General features: G+C 44.7%; 1 protein-coding gene across 2 annotated transcripts in view; it reads left to right on the top strand.

Annotated features, from left to right (window-relative positions):
- Window positions 1-525: 525 nt before the first annotated feature.
- The window catches only part of LOC126980980 (adenylate cyclase type 2-like), a 115,261-nt gene continuing 90,256 nt past the window's right edge, over window positions 526-25,530 (top strand). Inside the window, exon 1 of one of the 2 annotated variants that reach the window (XM_050831505.1) lies at window positions 526-3,123. In XM_050831505.1, the coding sequence (XP_050687462.1) occupies window positions 3,053-3,123 (71 nt within the window). In that variant the 5' untranslated portion in view covers window positions 526-3,052. Of the gene's footprint in view, window positions 3,124-19,277; window positions 19,403-25,530 lie in introns of those variants that run through there. The other variant, XM_050831504.1, reaches the window with a different exon arrangement.

Below are 25,530 nucleotides of genomic sequence, written 5' to 3'. Positions count from 1 at the left end.
ATTAAAGTCAAAAAAGGAAGAGAATATGAAAGAAGGAAAAAACAAAGATACAAAGAATAAGACATGTAGCTCTTCACACACACACACACACACACACACACACACACACACACACACACACACACACACATCCACCCCCACACACAACCCTCCCCCAACAAGCTGATACAACCCCCCCACACACACAACCCCACAACTCACACCCATGCACAACCCCCACACCCACCCACAACCCCCACACACACATACAACCCCCCCACAAGCTTACACAACCCCACAATCCCAGACACACACACACACACACATAGACACACAAAGCCCCAAACATCTCACACATAGATAAAGCAAGGTTCTAAATCCGCGTCTTCCCGGAAAGCACATTTTTCTTCCCAAGGAGGAGGAGAAGGTGCTGAGGGAAGGGGTGGTGACGGATAGTGGGGGACAGGGGCGGGGGCAGAGGCACAGGTGGGCAGGCAGGTAGGGCGGTGAGTGGATGGGTGCGCGGGAGGGCTGGCGACAGGCGGCAGTGGACTGGTGGCGGTGACCCGGTGAGGAGGTTGTGTGAGACCCTTGCTCCTATACCCAAGAAGCCTCGTGCCGTGCCGTCCTGCCGCAGCTAAGTAACATCCACACACGCACTCACGCTCTCGCCTCGTCTGCAAGCTTAGCCTCGTCAACCTTGCAGACAGACCGGTTCTTCTGCATACACTACCTTGATACAGTGCGTGATTGTGGTGATACACGATTCCTATATGCTCTAAGAAAATTATATTCGTGAACCACATAAGAAAGGAAGGAAGTTTATCAAAGAAATATTTAACCTAACGCTGAAGGTCTGCATATACGAGCTAACTTAGTGTTCTGTGGTGTTCTTAACCGCCCCCTCCATACTCCCAGGGATGACATAATAGAAAAATATATTAGTGAATTATATGAAGAAAGGAGGTCTATTAAAGAAACATTTAACCTAACACTGAAGATCTCCATTTGCGAGTTGACTTCGTAGTGTACTGTGGTGCTCTTAAACGCCTCCTCTATACTCCCAGGGATGACATAATAAAAAGATATGTTCGTGAACTACATGAAGAAAACAAAAAATTCATCGTATCTACACTAACACTGAGGCTCTCCATATACGAGTTAACTTATTAGTCATCCGTGGTGCTCTTAAACGTCCCCCTTTATAAATAGTGGCAACCGTGAGCTATATATAAGAACAGCAGTAGTTTATCAAGGAAATAATTGGGTTGGCAGAAGTAAGTGGCGAGATAAAGGGTTGTGGCGGGCCTGTGTCTCTCTGGTCTGCGCGTAATCAGTTCAGACAAAGGGCGCCGAGATACACTCAAAGCGGGGACAGATTGCAAGGGTTAAGACATCTTGCTCTCAACTTCCCTAGCGGCGCAGAGATCATCAGTGGGAGTGGCGAGTGTTCCCTCTCCTGGCGCCCACCTGTCTAGGACTGCCACCGAAGAGATACACCCAAAACGAAGACCGATTGCAAGAGTAAAGGGTAAGAAGTATTGCTGCCAACGTCCCTAGCGGTACAGCGATCATCAGTGTTTCCCCGCGGCGTGTTCCCTCCCTGGCGCCCACCTGTTGAAGGATAACCAGGTGAGAGGTGAAGAGACTGTGTACATAGGTGAAAGTGCAATCGTGTACGTATGTAAAGTCCACACGAGTGACAGCGCAAGCGTGAAGTATACATGGGTGGCAGTGCTGTTGTGTATACATGAACTTATACAAGTGACGGTGGAATCTTCTTGAATACGTGAAGACTATACATTGGTGACAGTGGGATCGTGTTCGCTTTAAAAGGATACAGAGGTGACAGTGGAGTTACGTATACATCAAAAAGATACATAAGTGAAGTGACCGTGTATACATGAAGAGCATACACAGGTAACAGTGGAAGAGTGAATACAAGAACACATACAAAGGCGAGAAACGTCTACAAAGGTGACAGTGAAATCGTGAGGAGTGGTATTGTGACAGTGCGATTTCTTGACACATACAAATCCTACACAGGTGACATTGCACACTTGTATAAGGGAACACTGTACGTAATATCGTGACAGTGCATTATTCGTGTCTGGATACATGACACACCTACCTACCTACAATCCCAGTCAGGGCGCCTGTTGCATGTGAGTGGCGGGGTAAGTGAGTGAAGCTAAAGAGAGTAAGAGTGAGAGCGTTTAACGAGTGAAAGAGTGAGGGTGACCAAGCTTACATATTGAAAAGGGTAATAACGGAGGATCCTATTTTTTTATATGTCCTGTACAGTTGGTGAATAAGAGAAAGAAAACTGGTATATCCGCTACACTTACTTGTTACTGAAAAAAAGAAAAAAGAAGGAAAATTATGGGCCTTAACACAATAATTTCACATAACTAAAGGTTTTCATGAGTGAGACCAGAAAGCAACAGTGAAATCGTGCCTGTTTTTTTTATTTTTTTATCTATCTCATATTAATAAAGAGAAAAGGAAAGTATAGCGATTGGACACGATCGTATCTCATTCTTGTAAACCTCTCGGCGAGTGAAGTTATACAAGTGATAGTGAAGTCGTTGAATAGTGAACGTAACTCGGCTCTCCCTACCTCTCACTGCACACAATCATATCTTATTCTTGTAAACCTCTGTGCTGGTAAAGAGGTTCTACAAGTGATAGTAAAGTAAGTGAATAGTGAACGTAACTCGGAACTCCTCACTGGATACAATCATTTCTCATTCTTGTAAACCTCTAAACAAGTGACGTAGCATACAAGTCTTAGTGAAATCGCTGCATAGTGAAAGAAACTACTTATTCTCCCTATTTCTCACTCCCACGCGTTACTAACAAGCCTAGGGAACAATGAAGCGCCCGGCCACAACCCCTCCAGCCTGTCATCCCTCCCTCGAGCCTTGCCGGTGTTTGTGCGGCGTGACGGAGAGGATGACAGGCGTGTGAGTGAGTGGGCCGAGGACAGAACAGGACAGCTACCCTCCCCGCGTTACGTCAGGGGAACCCCACCCATGACTGTCTCTGCCGGCTGTGCTAAGTAAGGGTCGCCATGCGGACTCACGAGCAGCGCCGAGCCACGGTGGCCAACGTCACCTTCGACATCCCCAGAATCACCTGCAGGTAAGGACCCACGCGCAGACAGGTAGACGAAGAATAAATAAATAAATAAGTGATAAAAGGGGATAAATGGCACAAAAAAACAATGATACACACACAAACACACAAACATACACATGAAAAAGAAAAAGAAATAATAGGTAAATTGTTAATGAAATGAATAAGCACAGAAATACGTCCCCCCCCCCCCCCAGAACAGAACCCCCCCACACACACAGAACAGAACCCCCACACACACATACACATACAACACCCTATACACAAACACCGCTGCCCCTCACACACACACACATACCCCCACTCCCAACACACACATACCCCCCCCCCCCCCACACACACACACACACCTACACACCTCAGCCCCTCCGTAACAGCCTTAGCCCAGGGCATTATAAGTGGGTGTTGTGGCAACTTGGGGCAGGCGGCGTGTGCGTGGGGGCGCAAACTTTGATCATCTTGTTACCTAGTGTAGCCGTGTGTTGCCGTGTGTTGCCGGGTAGCGTGTGGAAGTCGTGGCTCATCGTATACAGGAAGAGTTGTGGGAGACGTTAATGAAGGACGCAAGACTGTGCATTCCTTCTTCTTCATTCTGTTCAAACACCATGTCTTTGCACAACTTCATTCGAATGTTTATACACCAATATATGAAGTTGAGCAGGCGCTAAGATGGTGACAGAAACAGACAAGGAGAGACAGAGATGCAGGAGACAGTGAAAGATGGGAAGGCAATAAGGTCATGACAGCAACAGACAAGGAGAGACAGAGATACAGGAGACAGTAAAAGATGAACAGACAGAAAGATAATGAGAGAAACAAACAAAGAGAGACACGTACAGAAGACAGTCAATGTTAAAGAGACAGAAGTACAGGAGACAGTTAAAGACGGGCAGGTAAAAACATAATGACAGAAACAAACAAAATACAGTCAAAGTTAAAGAAATAGACAGAAGAACAGGAAAGAGTTAGACAGGTACAGAGATAATGAAAAAAAAAAACAAGAAGAAACAAAGATACGAGAGACAGGTAAAGGTGTGCAGAGAGAAAATAACAGAAAAAAAAATACAGAAAACAGGTCAATATGTGCAGGTACTAAGACAAAAAGACAAGCCAGACAAGAATAAATAAAGGTACAGAAGACAGGTAAAGGTGTGCAAAAAGGAAACAACAACATATTACCTCAGAAGGAGTCGCGAGGAGAGAAAAATAGACGCCGTAACAGTCCTCTACACTCCCCGAGGATCGATGCGACACACCCGTCAAGGCCTCAGACGCAGACAATCGGGGGAATATATCAGTCCCGCCGCGGCCCACGAACAATGAATGTGCCCCGCGGGTAGTAAGGCGAGGCGGCGGGGGCGAAGGAAGCAAGGTTGGGGATAGGGTAATAAGGGTGGGGGGATAGGGATGTTAGGTGTTGGTAGGGTACGTAAGGGGTGTTGGTGGGGTAAGGGGGGTTGATGTGGGAAGGGGTGTTAGTGGGGTAAGGGGGGTTGGTGGGGTAAGGGGTGTTGGTGGGGTAAGGGTGTTGGTGGGGTACTTAAGTGGTGATGGTGGGGTAAGGGGGGTTGGTGGGGGAAGGGGTGTTGGTGGGGGGGGGGGGTGAGTGCTATTGCTTGGGTCATGTCGGTCATCCACCTTCTAGTCTGACACGTGTCCAAACAAACAATATTTTTTCTCATATTTTCCTCTCTGTCAATATTTTTTTTACTTCACACTCCCTTGATTGTTTTTTTTCCTTTCTTCCTCTTCCTTTTCTCCACCTCATACTCTTTCCTTTTTACCTCCCTCATTTTTTTCTTATTTTCCCCTTTGTCTACTTTATATTTCACACTCACTTGTTTATTTCTTTCTCTCTTCCTTTTTCTTCCTTTTAATACGATTTCGTTTTTACTTCCCTTCCTTAATTACTGCTGAACGCACTCATTTATATAACTAATGTGTCACTCATAAAGGATCAAACCGAAGTAACAATGCAGGTGGACTCATAAGGAGGAAAGGTTATGGTGAGGCACCGTCATTTATTTCCTGCTGCTGAACGTGCTCTCTGTAACCACCGTGAAGTTATTAATGTATTTGCTTTATCCCTCATAATGGATCACACCTGAGGAGGAACACAAGTGGACACGAATGGAAGAAGGCTATTGAACGGCACCATCATTCATATATTACTTTTGAACGTGTGTTGTTATTACTGTCAGGACGCCTCTCCTCTCGAAATTGACCTCTGTTTTGGCCATTCTTCTATACTCATTTTTTCAAGGGGGGCAGTGATTAGCGGGCTTTTTTTTCTCATTATTATTTGGAGCTGCTTTGCTGTAAAAAAAAAAAACTGTCTTTGCTTTGTCACTCATAAAATATCAAACGTGAGAAACAACACAGGTGGACGCAAAGGAAGAGAGAGGTGTTATTGAAAGCAACCGCATCGTGTCGACATTAATCATTCATGCAATACTCTAAAACCATGCACCCCACTACAACCATTGAGCTGTTCGTACGCTTGCTTTGCTACCATACATAATGCAAGACAACAGGGGAACAGAGACGCATTGCTACACTCGCCTACCACGTGAATGACCCAAGCATTCATCCATCAGAGTACATAAAAGCGCCCTGCCATCAGTACAATTACAGCCCTCTTCGGGTGTTTGCTTCGCCATCATCTTAATGGATCTCGCCACACGAAGAGGTGAAGAGAGTGTTACAAAATCAGCTGCCACGTGGTAGAGCTAGGCATTCAGACACAGTAGTAAAAATAGACTGTTCGTTTGATGTGCCTGTTACGTTTACTTCACAGAGAATTGGATATCACGAAGTAGGTGGGTTTTTTTTTTTTTTTGTTTGTTTTTGTGTGTGTGGCAGTAAAGGAAGTAGCTCAAGGGCAAAAAAATAAATAATTGAAATGAAAAGGGCCCACTAATCACTGCCCCTGTAAGAGTTTAGAAGAGTGGCCAAAACAGAGGTCAATTTCGGACGGAGTATTGAATTGAAGTAGTAAAGTATTGAATAACCACGAAGTTTGTATAAAAGACGGGTAGACAAAGATGACTTAATGGAATAAGCGGACACGTGGCGACAATGGAAAATAAAACAAAATACTGATAATAAAATGAATAAGTAGACGAAAATAAATGTATGTACATCAAAACGAAAATAAATAAAAGTAAATAAAATAAGCTTGAATAAGATAATCAAACACCAACACACTCATTCACTTTTCCATCTATACTCCCCCTCACACCCACACCCACCCACAACACCTGTCTACCATTACTTACGCCTTAGTTCACACAGTACTGAATAAGAAGTTTGTAAGAAAAAATCAAGTAAACAAAGATGGGTTAGTGAAATCAGTTGACACAAGGCGAAGTTAACTATTTATCCAGCGCGAGGTTAACTATTTATCCAGCGTGGTAAAACTGCACCGGCGTCACCTGACCTGAGCTGCGTGTAAACAAACAAAAGCAAACAAAGGCGTGCTCCTAAAGGGTGAGCTCCTCGTGTTACAACCATGCAGCCATTCACTGTAGCTTAAGTGCGTCGTTGTTGCGTGCACTGGGCGGCTCTTGTTCTGCATTAAGACGCCGATGAATGGAGAGGCAAGATAAGACAAGGACGAGGCATTAACGGAGAACCTATAAATGGTGTCACGGTTTTGAAGATAAAGGTTTGAACGCTGCCAGTATTGAGGTTAGAAAATGTAAATGCAGTCATGATTTTTTCTTCCTTCTCTTTTACTTCCTCTTCCCAGACTACGATTATGCGGGTCTGGGTTCGAATGTCGGCGTGGGCAGTCAGTGTACAGCCCACCTATAGTCCAACCAAACTGTCGAGTCCGTTTGGGCGAAGGCTCCCGCGGGTCCATTCCTCACCTCTGCTCTGCCACACAGTCCCAGCACCTATATCTACCTCTCATATGTAAGGTAAAAGTAACATATGATAGGAAAAAATAGGTGTTGGGACTGTGAGGCAGATCAGAGGGGAGAAATGGACCCGCGGGAGCCTACGCCCTAACGGACTCGATAATTTGGTTTCACTATAGCTGTTCACCCCTCCTTTCGGGATGGTCGATAAATGGGTACCTGGGGAAACCTGTGGAAGGTAAACTGTGGTAACCCGGATGATAAACTGGCCATGTGGAAAAAGAAGAAGAAGAAGGAGAAATAGGAGAAGAGAAATGTATAAGAAGATGAAGAACAAGAACAGGAAGAACAGGAAAATCGTCGCGTTAGGGGTTCTCTCCCACCACAGGCTCAAAAGGCCAACGGAACGGAGATGAGCACAGCCGCAACGCGCACCTAAGCATATGCTCCCAACTTTACCAGGCCTTTTCCTCTCCTCGTCTTCTCAACTCCATAGTCTCCCCTTCAACAGTCTCTCCTTATCTTTTCTCATCAGCACGTAAATTCTGTCATGGCTTAAGAGTAAATCTATAAGAGCTGTCACGGTGTTGAGGGTAAATGTTTAATAAATACTATCAGTTTAGAGGTTCAAAAAATAAATGGTGTCACGGTTTTTTAATTTGAAAAGATTTATGCTATCACAGTTTTTTAAGTTATATCACTTAAATGGTGACTCGCATAGGAAGGAATTTATGGCTGGGTGAAGGTGAGAGAGAGAGAGAGAGAGAGAGAGAGAGAGAGAGAGAGAGAGAGAGAGAGAGAGAGAGAGAGAGAGAGAGAGAGAGAGAGAGAGAGAGAGAGAGAGAGAGAGAGAGAGAGAGAGAAAAGGAAGGAAGAGAGAAAAAGAGTAAGAAAAGGAAAGTAAAAGGGAAGGAGAGAAGAGAGAGAGAGAGAGAGAGAGAGAGAGAGAGAGAGAGAGAGAGAGAGAGAGAGAGAGAGAGAGAGAGAGAGAGAGAGAGAGAGAGAGAGAGAGAGAGAGAGAGAGAGAGAGAGAGAGAGAGAGAGAATGAGTTACACAAGAAACGTTTCCGGGACGCCTATCAAACGTTGGGAGATAAGACCATTTGATTCCTTTTCTTTTTCCTTACCGAAGGCTTTTGTTGAGATTTTGTAAGATAAGTGTGCTTGCGACATCCCTCCCATGCATTAGTGATTGTAATAGTGATAGCGGCGAGTGTTATGGTGATAGAGGTAATATTCGTTCATCAATTATCATCATCACCACCGTCTTCACCTCAAACGATTCCGAGCGCGTGTTTTCTCAAGGATATATAAGAGAGTTGGATTGTTTTATGGTAGTGTGTGAGGGTGTTTTTTTTCTTTATTCATTTTTTTCTATGATTTAAGGGTTATTGTTGTTATGACCAATTATGCAGTTATTCTTAATTTGTCATTCCACGCATGTTTTTTTCCTGAAGATCATAAGAGATTTGATTGTTTTATGGAACTTGTCTTGACGTGTTTTTTTTTGTGTGTTTTTTTTTATTCATTTGTTCTTGTATTGTTTAAGGCTTATTCTTGCTATCCTCAATTCTATGTTAAAATCAGCCGCTTCCAATCATGTGTTTCCTGAAGAGTATAAGATATTCGATTTTCTTAAGGTCTTTATCTTAAAAAGTAGGTGTTCTTGTCATTCTTTTTCGTTTTCTTTGGTAATAGATCTTCAAACGTGGGTATTCTTATTCTATTTCGTTTTCTTTAGTAATAGTTGAGGGTTATTGTTGATGTTCTCAATTTTATGTAATCACCAACCAACCAACTTCTTCATATCGAATGCTTTCCTCCTACAGTGAGCATTCAGCGTCCACGTTCATAGTAGGTCGCCGCCTCAAAAGGTTAGGTTCACATTTTGTTATGCTCCCTTCACTTCCCTCATATTCTTTTCCTATTATGTCTTTTTCTTCCTCTACTACTGCTACTGCTTCTTCTTATCAAGCGCTTTCCTCCACTGACTGCTTAGCGTTAGAGTTTATAGGTCGTCAGCTGTTGTCTTGTCATTCTTAAGATTCCTCATTTTTTCCTTCCTCTTCTACTACTACTACTTCCTATCCTTCTTTTCGCTTTTCTTCTATAGTGAGTGTTCAGCATCTACGTTCATTGCAATTCCTCGTCTCATAAGGTTGGTTTGTTCTCTTGTTCATTCCCCTTTTCACTGTTTCCCCTTCACTTTCCTCCTCCTGGTCTTTTCCTCTCCTTTTTTTTTTTTTTTTTGACACACTTCGCGGGGCGCCACGGATCCCCTCCAGGATGTTGACGTGATTTTGCGGCCTTTCCCTTGTTGATGCTGACGCTGAGAAAATATACTACGGGCCGAGGCGAGGTGCAGCGAGGCGGTGTGCGAGGGGGGAGGGGCGGGATGGGAAACGGGAGAAGAATCTGTGTGCGTGGGAGAGAGAGGGGTTGTGTATTGGGGGATTGTGTGAGGGGTGAAGGGGGAGCGTCTGTGTGTGTGTGGGGGGGGAGGGGAGGGGGGGTCAGGTCTATATAAAGTGTAATTCACCACGTCCTGATCACGAACTGTACTACCTTACTACCTTCCCGATTAGTGCAATGGCTCATTATACTCGATCTCTGGGTACTGCTGGGACCTTGTGTGAACTTGTGTGGAGGGATTGTGTGTAGGAGGGAGGGGGTGGAGGGGCTCAGTGTGGTGCCCGATAAAGAATAGCCACATCAGAATCCTTAAAGAACTTACACCATATAACTGCACACTCCCAGGGCCCGTATTAAACATTTCGACGCCCGAGCACACACATCTGACAAGCATTTCATGGGAGTTTCGGGCATTTGCAGGGGAACTTTTATGACCCTTTTGGTACTTTGATCCTTCTTTTGTGCCATGAAGCTAAAAGAACACTCCTTAGAATCCGATTGATATCCTTTTCGGCCTTTGGAAGTAGCTGATGTGAGAGGCGGAAGCGTTTGAGAATACCAACCCTGTCTTTCCTTCTCCCCCGCTTGAACCTTCACCACTAACCCACTTGCTCTTCTTACTGCACCCTTGATTAAAATAGAAACAAGGGGAGGTTTGTTTGTTTTTTTGCTTTTTTTTTACCTCTGTTTGTCTGCCAGCGTGTTTCAGTTATAGTTAATGTATGTTTGCGTGTATGTCTCCCCGTTTGTTTCATTGTCTCTTCTTTTTTTACCCTTTTTTACAATTGTCTTCATGTCTATTAGCGTGTGTTTCTGTGCTGGTTTGTGATTGTTGTTGTGTTTTTGCTCTATCATTTGTTTGTTAATAAGTATGTTTTTATATATATAATTATTACATTTACGTGTTCTGTATTTCCGCCCGTCTGTGTTTCTTTTTATCTATGTCGGGATCTTTTTATAGTCTCTCTCTCTCTCTCTCTCTCTCTCTCTCTCTCTCTCTCTCTCTCTCTCTCTCTCTCTCTCTCTCTCTCTCTCTCTCTCTCTCTCTCTCTCTCTCTCTCTCACGCACACGCACACACACACACACATCAAAGCGGCATATACACTCTTAATATTCCATCTCCTCGAAACCAATAGCGATAAATTTTTAATACTATGCGAATGATGGTAAATTCAAATTGCCGTCGCGTCTTTCATCTTGCGGCGGGCGAATTCTATAAATAATATCCTCTGCCTACACACACACACACACACACACACACACACACACAGGGTAATCCTCCGTCCATGCGATTAGTCAGACTCATATTTCCCGATTAGAACGTGTATGAATCATGGCTTTCGGAGGCTCTGAAGGGAGTCGAGGAGAATTACTGTGACCTGACCCATCTAAAGAAAGGAAAATGACCTCACTGTTTAACCTCAAAGGGGGAGTGTTTTCTTCTGTGGTTTGTGGTAGATAGATAGATTTATTGATAAATAGATAGATAGAAAGATAGACAGACAGATAGATAGATAGATAGATAGATAGATAGATAGTTAGTTAGTTAGAGATGGGAAATAAAGAACGAAAAGAAAGAAATATAAGAATAAATAGAGGAAGGAAAAAAAGAAAAGAAGGAAATAAAAGACAGACAGAAAGGAAATAAAGAATGCAAAGAAAGAAACGTAAAGATATATGGAGAGCAAGAAAGAAAGAAAGGAAGAGAAAAAGAAAGAAAGAAAGAAAAGAGAGAAAGAAAGAAAAATTGATTGTGAAAGACATACATACAGACAGAGCAGACAGAGAAAGGCATAGAAAGAGACACAGACAGAGACAGACAACAGTGGCCAGCGCGTGGACCTGGTGATCTCTAGTGCCAAGTGCATGTTTCGCCTCCACCATCTGACAATTTTCATGCGTCGTCGATTGGCACATGACTAAGCACTCGCTGTCCGGATGAGCGCCTGCCATTTGTCAAGAGCAGCACCGGGGAACAGCACGAGCCAAGCAAGATTATAATTACATACATAACGGCGCCACTATAAATACACTATAAATACATCAGGACACCTCTCTCCCCGAAACTGACCTCTCTTTCGGCGACCTCTTTTGATTCTTTTTTTTTTTTTTTTAGGAGCAGCGATTAGCGGGCTTTCTTTTTATTATTGTTTCCTTTTTTGTGCCCTTGAGCTGTCTCCTTTGTTGTAAAAAAAAAAAAAAAAAAAACATTGCCTCTAACGAGCCAAAGCCAACTACCAACTCCCTTAGTGAAAACCCTATAAGCCTTATGAGTTGCAGGTACAAAGAAATATTAGGGAGCTTGTTAACCATTGTGTGGAGGTTATGTGACGTTGGTTTTCTGGTTGAAGATTATGGACTCGATTTATTTTTTATATTTTCTTATTCGTCTTCTTCTTCTAATTTCTTCTTTATCATCTTATCATTTTCTTTCTGTTTGTTGTTTTGTTCTTCTTGTTCTTATTCTCTTTCTTCATTTTAAACGTCTCTTCTTTTTTTTTTTCTTCTTCTTCCTCTTGTTTTTGCTCTTCTTTATGCTCGTCTTCTACTTCTTTTTATTTTTATTTTTTTATTTTTCTCTCTCTCTCTCTCTCTCTCTCTCTCTCTCTCTCTCTCTCTCTCTCTCTCTCTCTCTCTCTCTCTCTCTCTCTCTCTCTCTCTCTCTCTCTCTCTCTCTCTCTCTCTTCGCATCTCTCTTCAAAATAATATTAAGGAAGAAACCAATAGTCGTGTCAAGGGTATGTGGCTCTGATACTCGAGTTATATCTGTGAACTTGTGTATTTCATCTGGAGAACTAACTCCTTGCCACCAAGACGTCCCCGGCCAAACGTTTCCCTCACGCAGACATACGACCACAAACACGCGTCAGACCTGAAGGGAAAACACGGCGAACTTTGGTCCTTAATTTGACTCGGCGGCTACCTAACTCTTTCGGGATGCTGCAACGTTTGGCTCCCTGGCGCGATCCTCCCCACCCAACCCACCCCCCTCTTCCCTCTCCGAAATACAAATACACACCCTCTTGCTTAACACGTGGGAAATAAAGAACGAAAAGAAAGGAATATAAGAATAAATAGAGAGGAATGAAAAAAGAAAGGAAGGAACGAAAAGACAGACAGAGAGAAAGGAAATAAAGAATGAAAAGAAAGAAACGTAAAGATAAATGGAGAGTAAGGAAGAAAGGAGGAAAAAAAGAGAAAGAAAGAAAGAAAGAAAGAAAGAATGAAAGAAAGAAAGAAAGAAAAAATATTGAGTGTGAAAGACATACATACATACATACATACATACAGACATACAGACAGACAGACAGAGACAGACAGAGATAGACAGACAGAGAAAGAGAAACAGACAGAGAGACAGACTACCAATCTAACGCTGTGAACAAGCCGATACAACCTATACAGCTAAAATTTAATCTAGGATGCATATCTATTTTGCCAATTCGGAACAGTAAAATATTGACAGTCATGAAATATAGCGGTCCAGTCATCGAACATGGTATCATTCATTAACAAGTAAAAAATCAACTTTCGCTTTCCTATTTCTGGTGTTTCCTGTTGTCCCATATGCCATCACGGCCCTTATGGGACTGACTACATTATGAACCCCTAAGTTAAATATATATGTAAATGATGTGAAGGATGATGGGATTGGGGGGACAGGAATTATTCATTAAGCCAGCTAAATAACAGCCCGGGGAAGGAAGGGAGAGGAGTGATGGGTTAGTGAGGAGGTTCATGATGGGAAAGGGGGAAGGAGTTATGAATATGCCAACTAAGTAAACAGCCCGGGAAGGAAGAGGAGTGATGGGAAGCTGAAGAGTTTTGTAATGGGAGAGAGGGGAAAACGTTATTCATTAAACCAACTAAATAACAGCCCGGGAAGGAAGAGGAGTGATGGAATGCTGAGGAGCTTTGTAATGGAGGGAGGGGAAGGAGTTATTCATGAAGCCAAGTAAATAACAGCCCGGAATGGAAGAGGAGTGATGGGTTAGTGAGGAGGTTCATGATGGGAAGGGGGAAGGAGTTATTCATTAAAACCAACTAAATAACAGCCCGGGAAGGAAGAGGAGAGAGTGATGGGAAGCTGAAGAGTTTTGTAATGGGAGAGAGGGGAAAACGTTATTCATTAAACCAACTAAATAACAGCCCGGGAAGGAAGAGAAATGATGGAATGCTGAGGAATACACGAATAATCTGATGGGATACTGAGCGGGGTTTAGCATCACGTTAACCTGAGCTGATCCTTACATTGACCCTCGACCTGCACTTTAATCTCTTACAACACACCGGGGCTCACGTCAGCGTCAGAGGGGAGGTGGAGTGTGTTTGGAGAGGCAATTGAGTCCACTCCTCGCCGCGTGTGATTAAGCCAAGCGAAGACAGAAGCAAAAACACCACCTACGTCCAATTGAGTCCCGATATATCCACCCACCTGTCTCTGCCTCCCACACACCTCCACCCCGTTCACTTGCATCATAGCTTCCCTCCCTTTCCCTCCTCTTCTCTCCCCACCAGTCCCTCCCATACACTTCTATCGTCCCTCCTCCTCCTCTTCTCTCCCTACCTGTCCCTCCCATACACCTCTATCTCCCTCACCTGCATCAACTCGTCCCTCCTCCTCCTCTTCTCTCCCTACCTGTCCTGTCCCTCCCATACACCTCTATCTCCCTCACCTGCATCAACTCGTCCCTCCTCCTCCTCTTCTCTCCCTACCTGTCCCTCCCACACACCTCCATCTCCCTCTCCTACACCGTTTCCTCTCTCCCTTTTCACTCCTCTCCACTCCTATCTCCCACGCTTATCTTCGCCGCCTTACAGAGACGTACGCTTAAAAAACTATACCTACCCCCAATGAAGATTCCTATATATAGTGCACTAGTTATCTGGTAATTACACACACCTCCATGTCACTCACCTGCATCGTTTCCTCCCTCCCCTCCTCTCTCTCTCTCCCACGCTTACCTCGCTTACAACCATTACCCACGACCAATGGAGTTTAATTTTTATTCCTACATAGTTACCTCGAATTTCCATACACACTTCCCTTCCCCTCCACAGCTCTCTACCACGCTAATCACCGCCACCTTACAGAGACGAACGCTTACAGACTACACCTACGCCCAATGAAGATTCCTATTTATACTGCCCTAGTTATCTGGAATTCACACACACCTCCATCGCCCTCACCAAATCGTTTCCTCCCTCCCCTTCCCTTCCCCTCCTCTTCTCTCTCCCACGCTTCTCTTCCCAACCTTAGAAAGACATCAGTTTACTAACATCGCCTACGTCCAATTGAGATTCCTAAATATAGTTCCCTAGTTATCTGGCAAGCCCACGCTCTTCCCTGTCCATCACCTGCTTACCTTTTTCCCATAATGATCACTCTTTTATATATATATATATATATTTTTTTTTTTACAGCAAAGGAGACAGCTCAAGGGCACAAAAAAATAAACATTAATAAAAAAAAGCCCGCTACTCGCTGCTCCTAAAAAGAATTTGTCCTGTTTTGGTCGGGGATAGTGGAAAGGGGGGTGAATGAAGAGGGGGATAGAGTTAGGTAAAGTTGGAAGTGGGTGAAGGAAGGAGATAAAAAGGTAGAGGGCTGTCTGGGTTGCTATTCACATGTTTTCCTTTTTAACTAAGCTATTTATTCGCCGTTGTTTATGTACCTCCCTATCGACCCTTTCCTATTTATACCTACCTAGTTACTTGACAGTTCAACGCCCCCTGGTTACCTTTTCCCATAATGATCCTTATCTCTCACCTGCACATCTTTATAAACTACCTCCCTACCTGTTTTGTCTCTCGTAACGCCTTCCCTCGCTCTCTCTCTCTCATCGACTTCCCTTCCTTCCCTATTCTCTCACCTGCACACCTTTATAAACTACCTCCCTACCTGTTTTGTCTCTCGTAACGCCTTCCCTCGCTCTCTCTCTCCCATCGACTTCCCTTCCTTCTCTATTATCCCTCCATGCTGCCCCATATCCATCACCTGCTTACCTCTCCCCATAATGATCCTCTACCTCTCACTTACACCTTTATAAACTACCTTCCTACCTGTTTTGTATCTCGTAACGCCCTCCGTCGCTCTCTCTCTCTCTCTCTCTCTCTCTCTCTCTCTCTCTCTCTCTCTCTCTCTCATCGGCTTACCTTCCCACCCCAATACCTCTCCCTTCCACCCTTACCTTCCTTACCCAACGGAGACAGATGCATAAACACAGCCTCCCTCCCTCCCTACCTACCTACCGCCTATCCGTCTGTCTACCTGCCTACCCCTGCCATGCATCTTTGCCTGTCACATCTGGTTCCCTATATACCAACCTGACTAGCCCCTCCCTCTTGCACCTCTCTTCTCGCCTCTCTTCTCTTCTCTTCTTTCTCTTCCCCCTTACACCTGACCACCAAAATGCACCTCCACTACTCAACCCTTCCTCCTTCTTCACCTTTCTCTCTCTCTTCACCTTCCTCCTTCTTCATCTTTCTCGTTCTTCACCCTCCTCCTTCTTTACATTCCTCCTTCTTCATCTTTCTCGTTCTTCACCTTCCTCCTTCTTCCCCTTCTTCATTCTTCACCTTCCACCATTTTCACCGTCATCCTCATCCTCATCCTACCTACCCACATCTTTTTCCGCCTTTAAAAATAATATTGATCCTTAACCGAATGAAGGTACGGCAAGTGCTTTAATCTGTTCCGTTTAGTTACTGAAGAACCTGACTAATAGAGAACATCATTTCAGCAGGCAACCTCATTAAATCCCAACACTCTTCTTCTGCCTGTGCTTCAATGTTTCCACGCTTCCTTCTCCACTTTCTCGTCCACCTCCCATCCCCCTTCACCCTCCCAACATGCCTCTTCTGCCTGCTCTTCTATGTTTCCACGCTTCCTCCTCCACTTTCTCGTCCACCTCCCATCCCCCTCCACCCTCCCAACATGCCTCTTCTGCCTGCTCTTCTATGTTTCCACGCTTCCTGCTCCACTTTCTCGTCCACCTCCCATCCCCCTCCACCCTCCCAACATGCCTCTTCTGCCTGCTCTTCTATGTTTCCAAGCTTCCTTCTCCTCTTTCTCGCCCTGCCAACATGCCTCTTCTACCCTCTCTTCTATGTTGCACGCTTCCTTATCCTCTTTCTCGTCCACCTCCCCTCCCCCGCCACCCTCCCAACATGCCTCTTCTGCCTGCTCTTCTTTGTTTCCACGCTTCCTTCTCCTCTTTCTCGCCCTCCCAACATGCCTCTTCTGCCTGCTCTTCTATGTTTCCACGCTTCCTGCTCCACTTTCTCGTCCACCTCCCATCCCCCTTCACCCTCCCAACATGCCTCTTCTGCCTGCTCTTCTTTGTTTCCACGCTTCCTTCTCCTCTGTCTCGCCCTCCCAACAGCCCTCTTCTGTCCTCTCTTCTATGTTGCACGCTTCCTTATCCTCTTTCTCGTCCACCTCCCATCCCCCTTCACCCTCCCAACATTCCTCTTCTGCCTGCTCTTCCATGTTTCCACGCATCCTCCTCCTCCTCCTCCTTGTTCCCCTCGCATCCCTCTCCTCCCCCTTCCCCCCCAGCCCTCAGCACCTTGACGCCTGGTGTGAATCAAGGTGTTGCTAAGCTGACTCACCTCACCTCGGGCAGCGTCGTGGTGGTGGTGGTGGTGGCCAGACTAATGTACGTAAGGTTGGACTTCCCCCTTCCCACCCTTCCCAAAAATAATAATGATGTATGGAAAAAGACGGCCAGTGTACACAAGAGGAAGGAAAAACCACCCTGCGTGCTTACCTGTTTGAACTGCTGCATATGGCTCCGATGGTTCTCCCCGGTGGGTCTTCTTCAGGGGGAGGTATTGGGGCAGTGTTTATGGTGAGGTGAAGTCATGCGTGGAAAAATTTGAAGCCACTGACTGATTTGTGAGAGGTAGGTGTGGGAGGTTAGGTGAGTGGAGGAAGGGGAGGGAAGGGGAAAAAGGGGAGGAGAGGACGGGAAGGGAAGGGGAGTCAGTTCTTAATGGTTTGCACGACTTTTACTATGATAGAAAAGTAGAGACAAAGGGAGAGACACAAAAAGATGAAAGCAGAGAGAGGGAAATAAGAGACAGACAGATAGCTAGAAAGATAGATAGACAGAAAGGCAAAGACTCAGCCAGACAGATAGACAGACAGACTATACACAAAATTTAAATAGGATCACTCAAACCAAATTGCTAAACACACACACACACACACACACACACACACACACACACACACACACACACACACACACACACACGGTGGTCAGTAAACAATTTGATCCGCCCTTAAGTCTGAGGTAAACGAAATCGGACAAGGCGGAAAATGAATTTCTTCCTCACTGGATATGTACACTAAGGGGGAGAGAGAGAGAGAGAGAGAGAGAGAGAGAGAGAGAGAGAGAGAGAGACCATCTATCCCTCTCTCTCCACTCTCTCTCTCTCTCTCTCTCTCTCTCTCTCTCTCTCTCTCTCTCTCTCTCTCTCTCTCTCTCTCTCTCTCTCTCTCTCTCTCTCTCTCTCTCTCTCTCTCTCTCTCTCTCTCTCTCTCTCTCTATCTTCCTTCTGCGACAATACTACTACTACTACTACTACTACTATTACTACTACTACTACTACTACTACTAAATATATACCCCTCGTTACGTTGCTGCTGCAGTGCTCGCTACGTGACTGGCGCTCGAATGCATCCCCTCCCGATCAGGCACCAGCTGGCCGCCCCGTGATAAAGTGGCCGTCACGAATAAGACAGGTAATGAGACACGTGAGCAGCCAGGCGGCCTTGATACAGTGTAGGGTGTCAGTCAGTCTTGAGTGGGGCGGTGGACGGGGCTAGTGTGTTAAGGGATTATTTCCAGACGCGTGAAGATGTTGACTATACTTCAGTTGATAGTATGTAAAAAGACACTGTTGAGGCTTATAGTGGAGCTTACGTGACAGTGCCATATGGATGTTACAGACTGAAAAATTGTTGGAGTGTTTGAAAAGGAGTGTCCGAGGAGTGTGTCGAGAGAGTTGCAATTGATCTCTGCATGTTGTTTGTTGATGTGCTTGAAAATGGGGCGTGCGAAGGTTTGTGAAGGTGTGAAGGTTTAGGTGGTGAAAGTAGAATGAAGCACAACAACCAGAACCAAGTACGAGTATAAAAAGAAAAGAGAATCCTGTGTTAAGTCATGGTGTCAGCGCCACAATACCTACATAAGAGAGTTTGAGAGTGAAAACCTGGTGAAATATTTAAAGACAAGGAATCATAACTCCAAGAACCAAAGAAATATAAATAACAGAAAAGGAAATGGCAGAAAATTGATCTTAGGATGGTAGTGTTTTGGCCAGTAACTTGACATGGACTGGAGAAAAAAGCTGTTCCCCCCTTCTGTCCAAGTATAACTGAGCTAATACTTTTTTTTTTAACATTCGAATAATCCTCTCAGGCTACGAAATATCTTCAGTGCGACAGAAAATAGAAAACAGATCTTAGAATGACAATGCTTCGGGCAATGGCTTGGCGTAGACAGAAAAAAGCTGTTCCTCTCCTTTGTCCATGTGACTGTCCAAGTATGACTGAGATCAAACTGAATCAAAATATCAACATAATGTACACAGGCTCCGAAAAGTAATGTCAGTGGAACCAAAACATAAAAATGGAGTTATATGCAGTAATGTCACCCGGTGTGTTCTGGACGTCATTGAGAGAAGACTGCACCATAACTACATCAGCAGCGATGGTCATTATATTCAGGCTCTCATTGTCTCACTTCTGCAAACAAAACCCAATAGTATCAAGAGCGACAGTCAACGAAGGCAGATGTAATGTGTATATTATAACATACATGTGAATGTGTGAATGTATGTCGTAACGTCCTGGCGCCGCTGGGCCATGGCGATACGACATACATTCACACATTCACATGTATGTTATAATATACACATTACACAGAACAGGAAACGATGCGCGTTCCTCCACGAAGATAAGAAGTGTTTCTCGGAACTGCAGCCAAGGACTCAACAGGTGCGTACCGAGGACACTCAAGCGTTTTTTTTTTTATGTGAACGTTACTCTGATGCACAAATATTTTTTTTACAGTAGCTCCATTGATAAAAAAAAAAAAAAAGGCTGGGGGGGAACGGGAAGAATCACTCTCTTCCACACAAACTAAGCATACAAATCCAGCTATAGACCAATGATATAAGAGTACTTTAATAATATAATGATAAAATAAATAACCTGATTAAAGATGCTGAGCGGTAATAAAATGAATTAGTACAGTTGAGTGGCGGTAGCTATGACCATGCAGTGCCGATCGAACCTCCGAAAAAACTAACCCCCCTTGATATATAACACTGAGGGGAGTAAATCATTAATGTGCTAGCGTTAGTTACAAAAATCCTATGAATAAAAAATAATTGAGACTAATTTGTCAGAGTTCAGAAAAAAATTAGTGTAATCACGAGGTATTACAGTTTCGTGCTTGAAGACCCGAACTGAAGATATAAAACTAATACAAACCTTCGAGATAGACACACCACACGAATAGTAAATCACTAAGTCACGTCGTATTAGTCACCAAAGCAGAGCAGAGCCGCCGCCGCCGAATGAACGCCTGAATACAAGATGAAGCCGCTCCGAGGTGACGATTATATTACTGCCCCGTGAAGTCAGGCGGTTAGGCTCCACTCCTTGCACCGCGCTCCTGACTCCCGCTCCTCCGTGCCTTGATTACTTCATTAGGCTCATCTTTTGACACCGCCAGCCCCACCGAGACAGACACATTCACGGGGCAAACCTAGCAGTCTTGTTTAATGTATGAATATTAACATGTATTTGCTTAACAAGAGTAATGATAAAAACCGGGTAGTAGCATTGAAGAGCAGTACCGTATTAACATTCAACAAATTTAGTAGTCATGTTTTATAATGTATGAATATTAATATGCTTGCTTAAGACCTGAGTAATGATAAAAAATGGTGTTGTACCATTGAAGAGCAATATGTATATACCTCTTAAACAAAGACAAAGTTTTTAAACATAGAAAAAGTTTGTAGTTTTGCACTTCGATGTACGAGTTTTAACATGTATTTCCCTAACGACCAAAGTAATGATCAGAGCAATACCGTGTTACAAGTATTTGAGGGAAAGATTTCGTCTAGTTAGTGACAATCGGATTTTTGAGCCATGCAGCTAACGTACATAACACGTTTTTGTTTTTGTTTTCTTTTCTTTTTATTTGACAGTTTTTGACGTTAACATTTCACAAAACAATATTTTTTGGAAACACATTTTTTTTAGTTGACAAAACAGTTTTAACGATTGCAAACAATATTTTTTGGCTTCTCTTTGATACAGCTGTTTGTTGTGATGCATACCGTCGAAAATAATTATTGATGAACTTTGGAATATAACGATTTTGTGTTAATATTCTTACTATTATTACCAGGATACGAGGGGAAGGGGAAACAGTAGCAGAATGAAAGCACTGGCAGTTGAAGTGTAAACAATGTCAAAATGATGATGGGAAAGATTAACTGCAACTATTATTATTATTACATTCACCTTCATTGCTATCTATTATTACTACAAGACGAGGGGAAGGGGAAAGAGTAGTAAGGTGAATGGTGAAAGCATGGGCAGGTGAAGAGTAAACAATGTCAAAATGATGATGGGAAAGATTAACTGCTACTATTATTATTATCATCATTATTACTATTATTTCATTCCTATTACTTCTTTTACTAGGTGACGAGGGGAAGGGGAACAGTAGTAGAGTGAAGGGTGACAGCACTGGTAGATGAGGTGAATATAATGTCAAAATGATGATGGGAAAGATTAACTGCTACTATTATTATTACCATCATTATTACTATTATTTCATTGCTATTACTTCTTTTACTAGGTGACGAGGGGAAGGGGAGCAGTAGTAGAGTGAAGGGTGACAGCACTGGTAGATGAGGTGAATATAATGTCAAAATGATGATGGGAAAGATTGCCCGCCTACTGTCATTACCATTACTCCTATTATCGTTATTGTTGCTCATACTACTAATAAGATCAAGAACATATCGAGGTCTCATTAGCTGCGTCATGTCCTTTGGGTCGCCACTGGCTTTGTTTACTGACTGACTAATCATTATCTTTATTGTCATTAGTAGAAGAAAATGCCCTTCTATTGCCGCTTGCTTTGTATACTGAGTCTCACTATTACCACTATTGTTATTGTTATTAGTAGCGATAAAAACAAGGAGACGAAGAAGAAGACGCCCCTTGTATTCCCGCTCGCTTTGTATACCGACCATCACTCTTACCATCTATATTATTATTAGTGTTATTAGTAGCGATAAAAACGAGGAGATGAAGACGACGACGGCGAAGTGGAGGTATCATCCCCATCATCAGGCCCTGGGGTTGGGACTCGCTTTGTGTGTACTGATTGCTTCATTAGCGACGCCTTTGACACCACTCGCAAGCTGAGGACCCGGCCAGATTAACGAGACACGGATGGTTACGTATTGTGTGGTATTAATGGTATTCAAGCACTGCATAAGAACCCATGGCGGCGCTAAAGGGAGTATAATGACGACTTTGTAACTATGTGGGTGTGATTTTTGGGGCTTCTCTTATCGTCCTTACCGGAGCACCATTCTAGCGAGATGGAGGAGAAGGACGAGGATGAGGAGGTGAAGGCGGTAGAAGAGGAGGAGGAGGAAGAGTAGGAGGAGGACGTGGCAAAGGGTTTTTGTCTCTATCTATCTCAGTATCTTTATATCTACTTACTTATCTGTTCATCTCTTTATCTGTCTATCTATCAACCTATTTACCTATCTAACTATTTACCTCTTCGCTCAGCCATTGGTCGATCTACCTCTCAGAATATTGTTATCTACTTATTTATCTATTCATTTCTTTATCCATCTATCTATCAATCTATTTACCTATCTATCTATCAACTTCTTCGCTCAGCCATTGGTCGATCTACCCCTCACAAAAGACAAAAAATGAGTCATACCTTTTAAAACAGCTAAACAAATATGGTAATAATGAAAATTTTGTTAGTTTTCAAAAGGGATGGAGGGAAGAGGAAGCAAGTCAAGGCAGGAAAGGAAAGGGGAACAGGGAGGGTCAAGCTACGCAGATTCACCTGTTTCTTAGTCTCTCAAAAGCACACACACCTACACCCTCAGGCAAGTCTCTCTAGCCGTGTATAGCGTGTGCATGCTTCGTCTTCAAAGCCTCGTTACCGTTTACTTACTTATTAGAGCCCGAGAGAGTAATTATTAAAGAGATGCGCTAAGAGTAATCGAAAAATCCAACGACTGCCTTTGCAATATATGAAGAAGAGGAGAGAGGAGGAGAAGAACAAACACAAGAACAAGAACAAGAATACAACAAGAACAACAACAACGAAGAAGAAGAAGAAGAAGAAGAAGAAGAAGAAGAAGAAGAAGAAGAAGAAGAAAAGGAGGAAAAAGAAGAAAACACGACAACTTCTCAGAGGATGAAACGACAAAGGACGAAGAGAGAGAGAGGGGAAGAGACAGACAGAGAGAGAGAGAGAGAGAGAGAGAGAGAGAGAGAGAGAGAGAGAGAGAGAGAGAGAGAGAGAGAGAGAGAGAGAGAGAGAGAAGGGGGCGAGGGAATGAGAGATGACTGATCCATTCTGAGAAGCGAACTGTGTTTACCGCTTCTCCAATCCCTTCAATCCCTCGGCTGCCAGTCAAGGGGTGAAGTTAAAGGGGGGGTTGTGGTGGTGGTGGTGGTGGTGGTGGTGGTGGTTGGTAGTAATTAGTGGGCAGTGCTTTCATGTGTGTGACCCCACTTGCTCGGGGGAACTGAAGTGAAGACGAGGAGGAGGAGGAGGATGGGGGGACGAGGAGGAGGAGAAGGAAGATGGGAGGATGATGAAGATAGAGAAGAAGGGAAGGGAAAGGAAGAGGAAGGAAAGTGTGGATTTAAACCTGCTGCACTCACTTCATCGCCCACTCACTAACCTTTACTGATGCGTCTCTTTCTGGAAGCTGTATCAGGGAGAAAAGGAGAAGGAGGAGTAGGAGGAGGAGGAGGAGGAGCATATCCTGAGGCTCTCCTATTGCTGCTGCTGCTTTGCTGCTTCGCTGACCTCTACTGCTCAACACTGCCCTGCTAAGTGTTATATTCCTGTCTACTTTACTTAAACACATTCTCCCCTGCACACTTGCTCTTCCCCTCTGCCCACACCTTACACCTCCCTACACCTCCTCACTCACATCACTGTGGTGCACATACAACTCCTTCCTAACTTTACTACACTCCTTCTTAACTTTACAACACATAATTTACTAATTATTTTCCAGGAACTGTACGTACTAGGAGGCCCTTGTTTCAGGCTGATTTCCCTTCTTTGTTTGACCGGACCGGAAAATCCCGACGCGGCGTCAACCCCGCCGCGCGGTGGGCGCAATTCCAAAGAGACCCTTTGTTTTGTCTCAGGAATAGACAAAGGCAAAATGCCCACCACGTTAAAACGCTGTGTCGAATGCGGATGCCGACAAGCGCCTCAATATTTTAAAACAAGCAAAGGAGCAATCGATACATGTCGGTTTTGTATGAAGGCAAAGAAAGATGAAAGGAACATCAGACACCTAGAAGATGCTATTCATGCGTTGACACGGGACATTGAATTTTTGAGGGAAGGACTCCTCACAACAACGTGTAGCACCTGTTCCACTCGCGGGTGTTCCTCACCCCCCATCCTCCCACCCAAGGCCCCTCTGTCTTGTCCACCTCGCCCGCCGCACACCCACCCTCCCTCCTCTCACTCGCCCCCACCCGTTCCTCTCCCCTTTCCTCCTCCTCTTTCCCCTCATCCGCCTCTCCCTGCTCTCCCTCTCCTCTCTCCTCCACCCTCGCCTCCCCTCCCCCCTCCTCCACAGCCGCTACCTCCTCCGCCTCCTCCCTTGTCCCCTCCTCCTCCCCCCCCTCTTCCCCCTCCTCCACCGTCTCCCCCACCACCTCCTCCGCCACCACCTCAGCCACCTCCTCCTCTCCCCCTTCCCCTTCGACGTCATCCCCCTCCTCTCTCTCCTTCTCCCACTCCTCCTCCTCCTCCTCCTCCTCCTCCTCCTCTTTCTTCCCCTCCTCCTCCTCCTCCTCCTCCTTCTTCCCCTCCTCCTCCTCCTCCTCCTCCCCTGTTGCCGCCGCTCCATCTCCACCTGTAGCGGCTTCCCTTCCGTCTACTGACACAGTTTCTAAGAGGAAAGTCCTGGTGGTTGGGGACTCTCAAGTCAGGTTCATTGACAGGTACTTTTGTTCAAGGGATAAGGAAAAAAGGCTTCGAGTGTGCTTTCCCGGGGCAGGCATATAACACGTATCTGACAGGATGGAGAAAATTTTAGCAGGGTAGAGGACACAGCCTATCGTCTTCTGCAGTTTCGGGGGTAATGACATCGGTAGAGTGGGTAGCGAAGAGATATTTCGGCGCGTCAGGGAATCGTTCGCTAAAGTGAGAGACTTCATGGGGGGGGCCGTTTGTGGTGTTTTGCCGAGGAGGGGGGTAGGTGAGGGATGGCTTTCCAGAGCCTTAGCAGTACACAGCAGGCTGGCGGCCCACTGTCAGCGAAATGGTTGGCTTTTCCTGGATAATTGGGACCTCTTCTACGATAAAGGCACCTTGTATGCCAAGGATGGGGTGCACCTGTCACTCCAGGGGGTGGAGGTTCTCGCAGACTCCCTCGAGCGATCACTTAGCACCCTACAGGATTTTTTAGAGTAGGCAAGGGGGGAGGGCCTGTCATCAGTGGCTATGTATCGCAGACTGGGACTATGGGGAGTAGGAGTAATCGAAAGGATGTAAGAAAGGATGGGCTAACGGCTTATTACACCAACAGTAGGAGTCTCAGGAACAAGATAGATCTACTGAGGGGGAAAGCATGTGTCGAGAAATTCAACATTATAGCTATCACGGAAACATGGGTGGATACTGCAAACAAAAACTTCATGTCGGAGTATCACGCAGGAAAATCTAACATCCATTCCGGAGAGAGTTCAGGTATATGAGGGCGAAGAGAACGACAAGTTGAGGGATATGATCATCACTACGCAAGTAGTCCAGGATGAGATTAGTAGGTTGAAGAAAAACAAATCGCCGGGCCCAGACGAAGTATTCC

This window comes from Eriocheir sinensis, chromosome 46 (genome assembly GCF_024679095.1).
Source record: "Eriocheir sinensis breed Jianghai 21 chromosome 46, ASM2467909v1, whole genome shotgun sequence".
NCBI classification, from domain to species: domain Eukaryota; kingdom Metazoa; phylum Arthropoda; class Malacostraca; order Decapoda; family Varunidae; genus Eriocheir; species Eriocheir sinensis.
The sequence above is the reverse complement of the archived record's forward strand: the minus strand, read 5'-3'. Positions and strand labels throughout refer to the sequence as shown.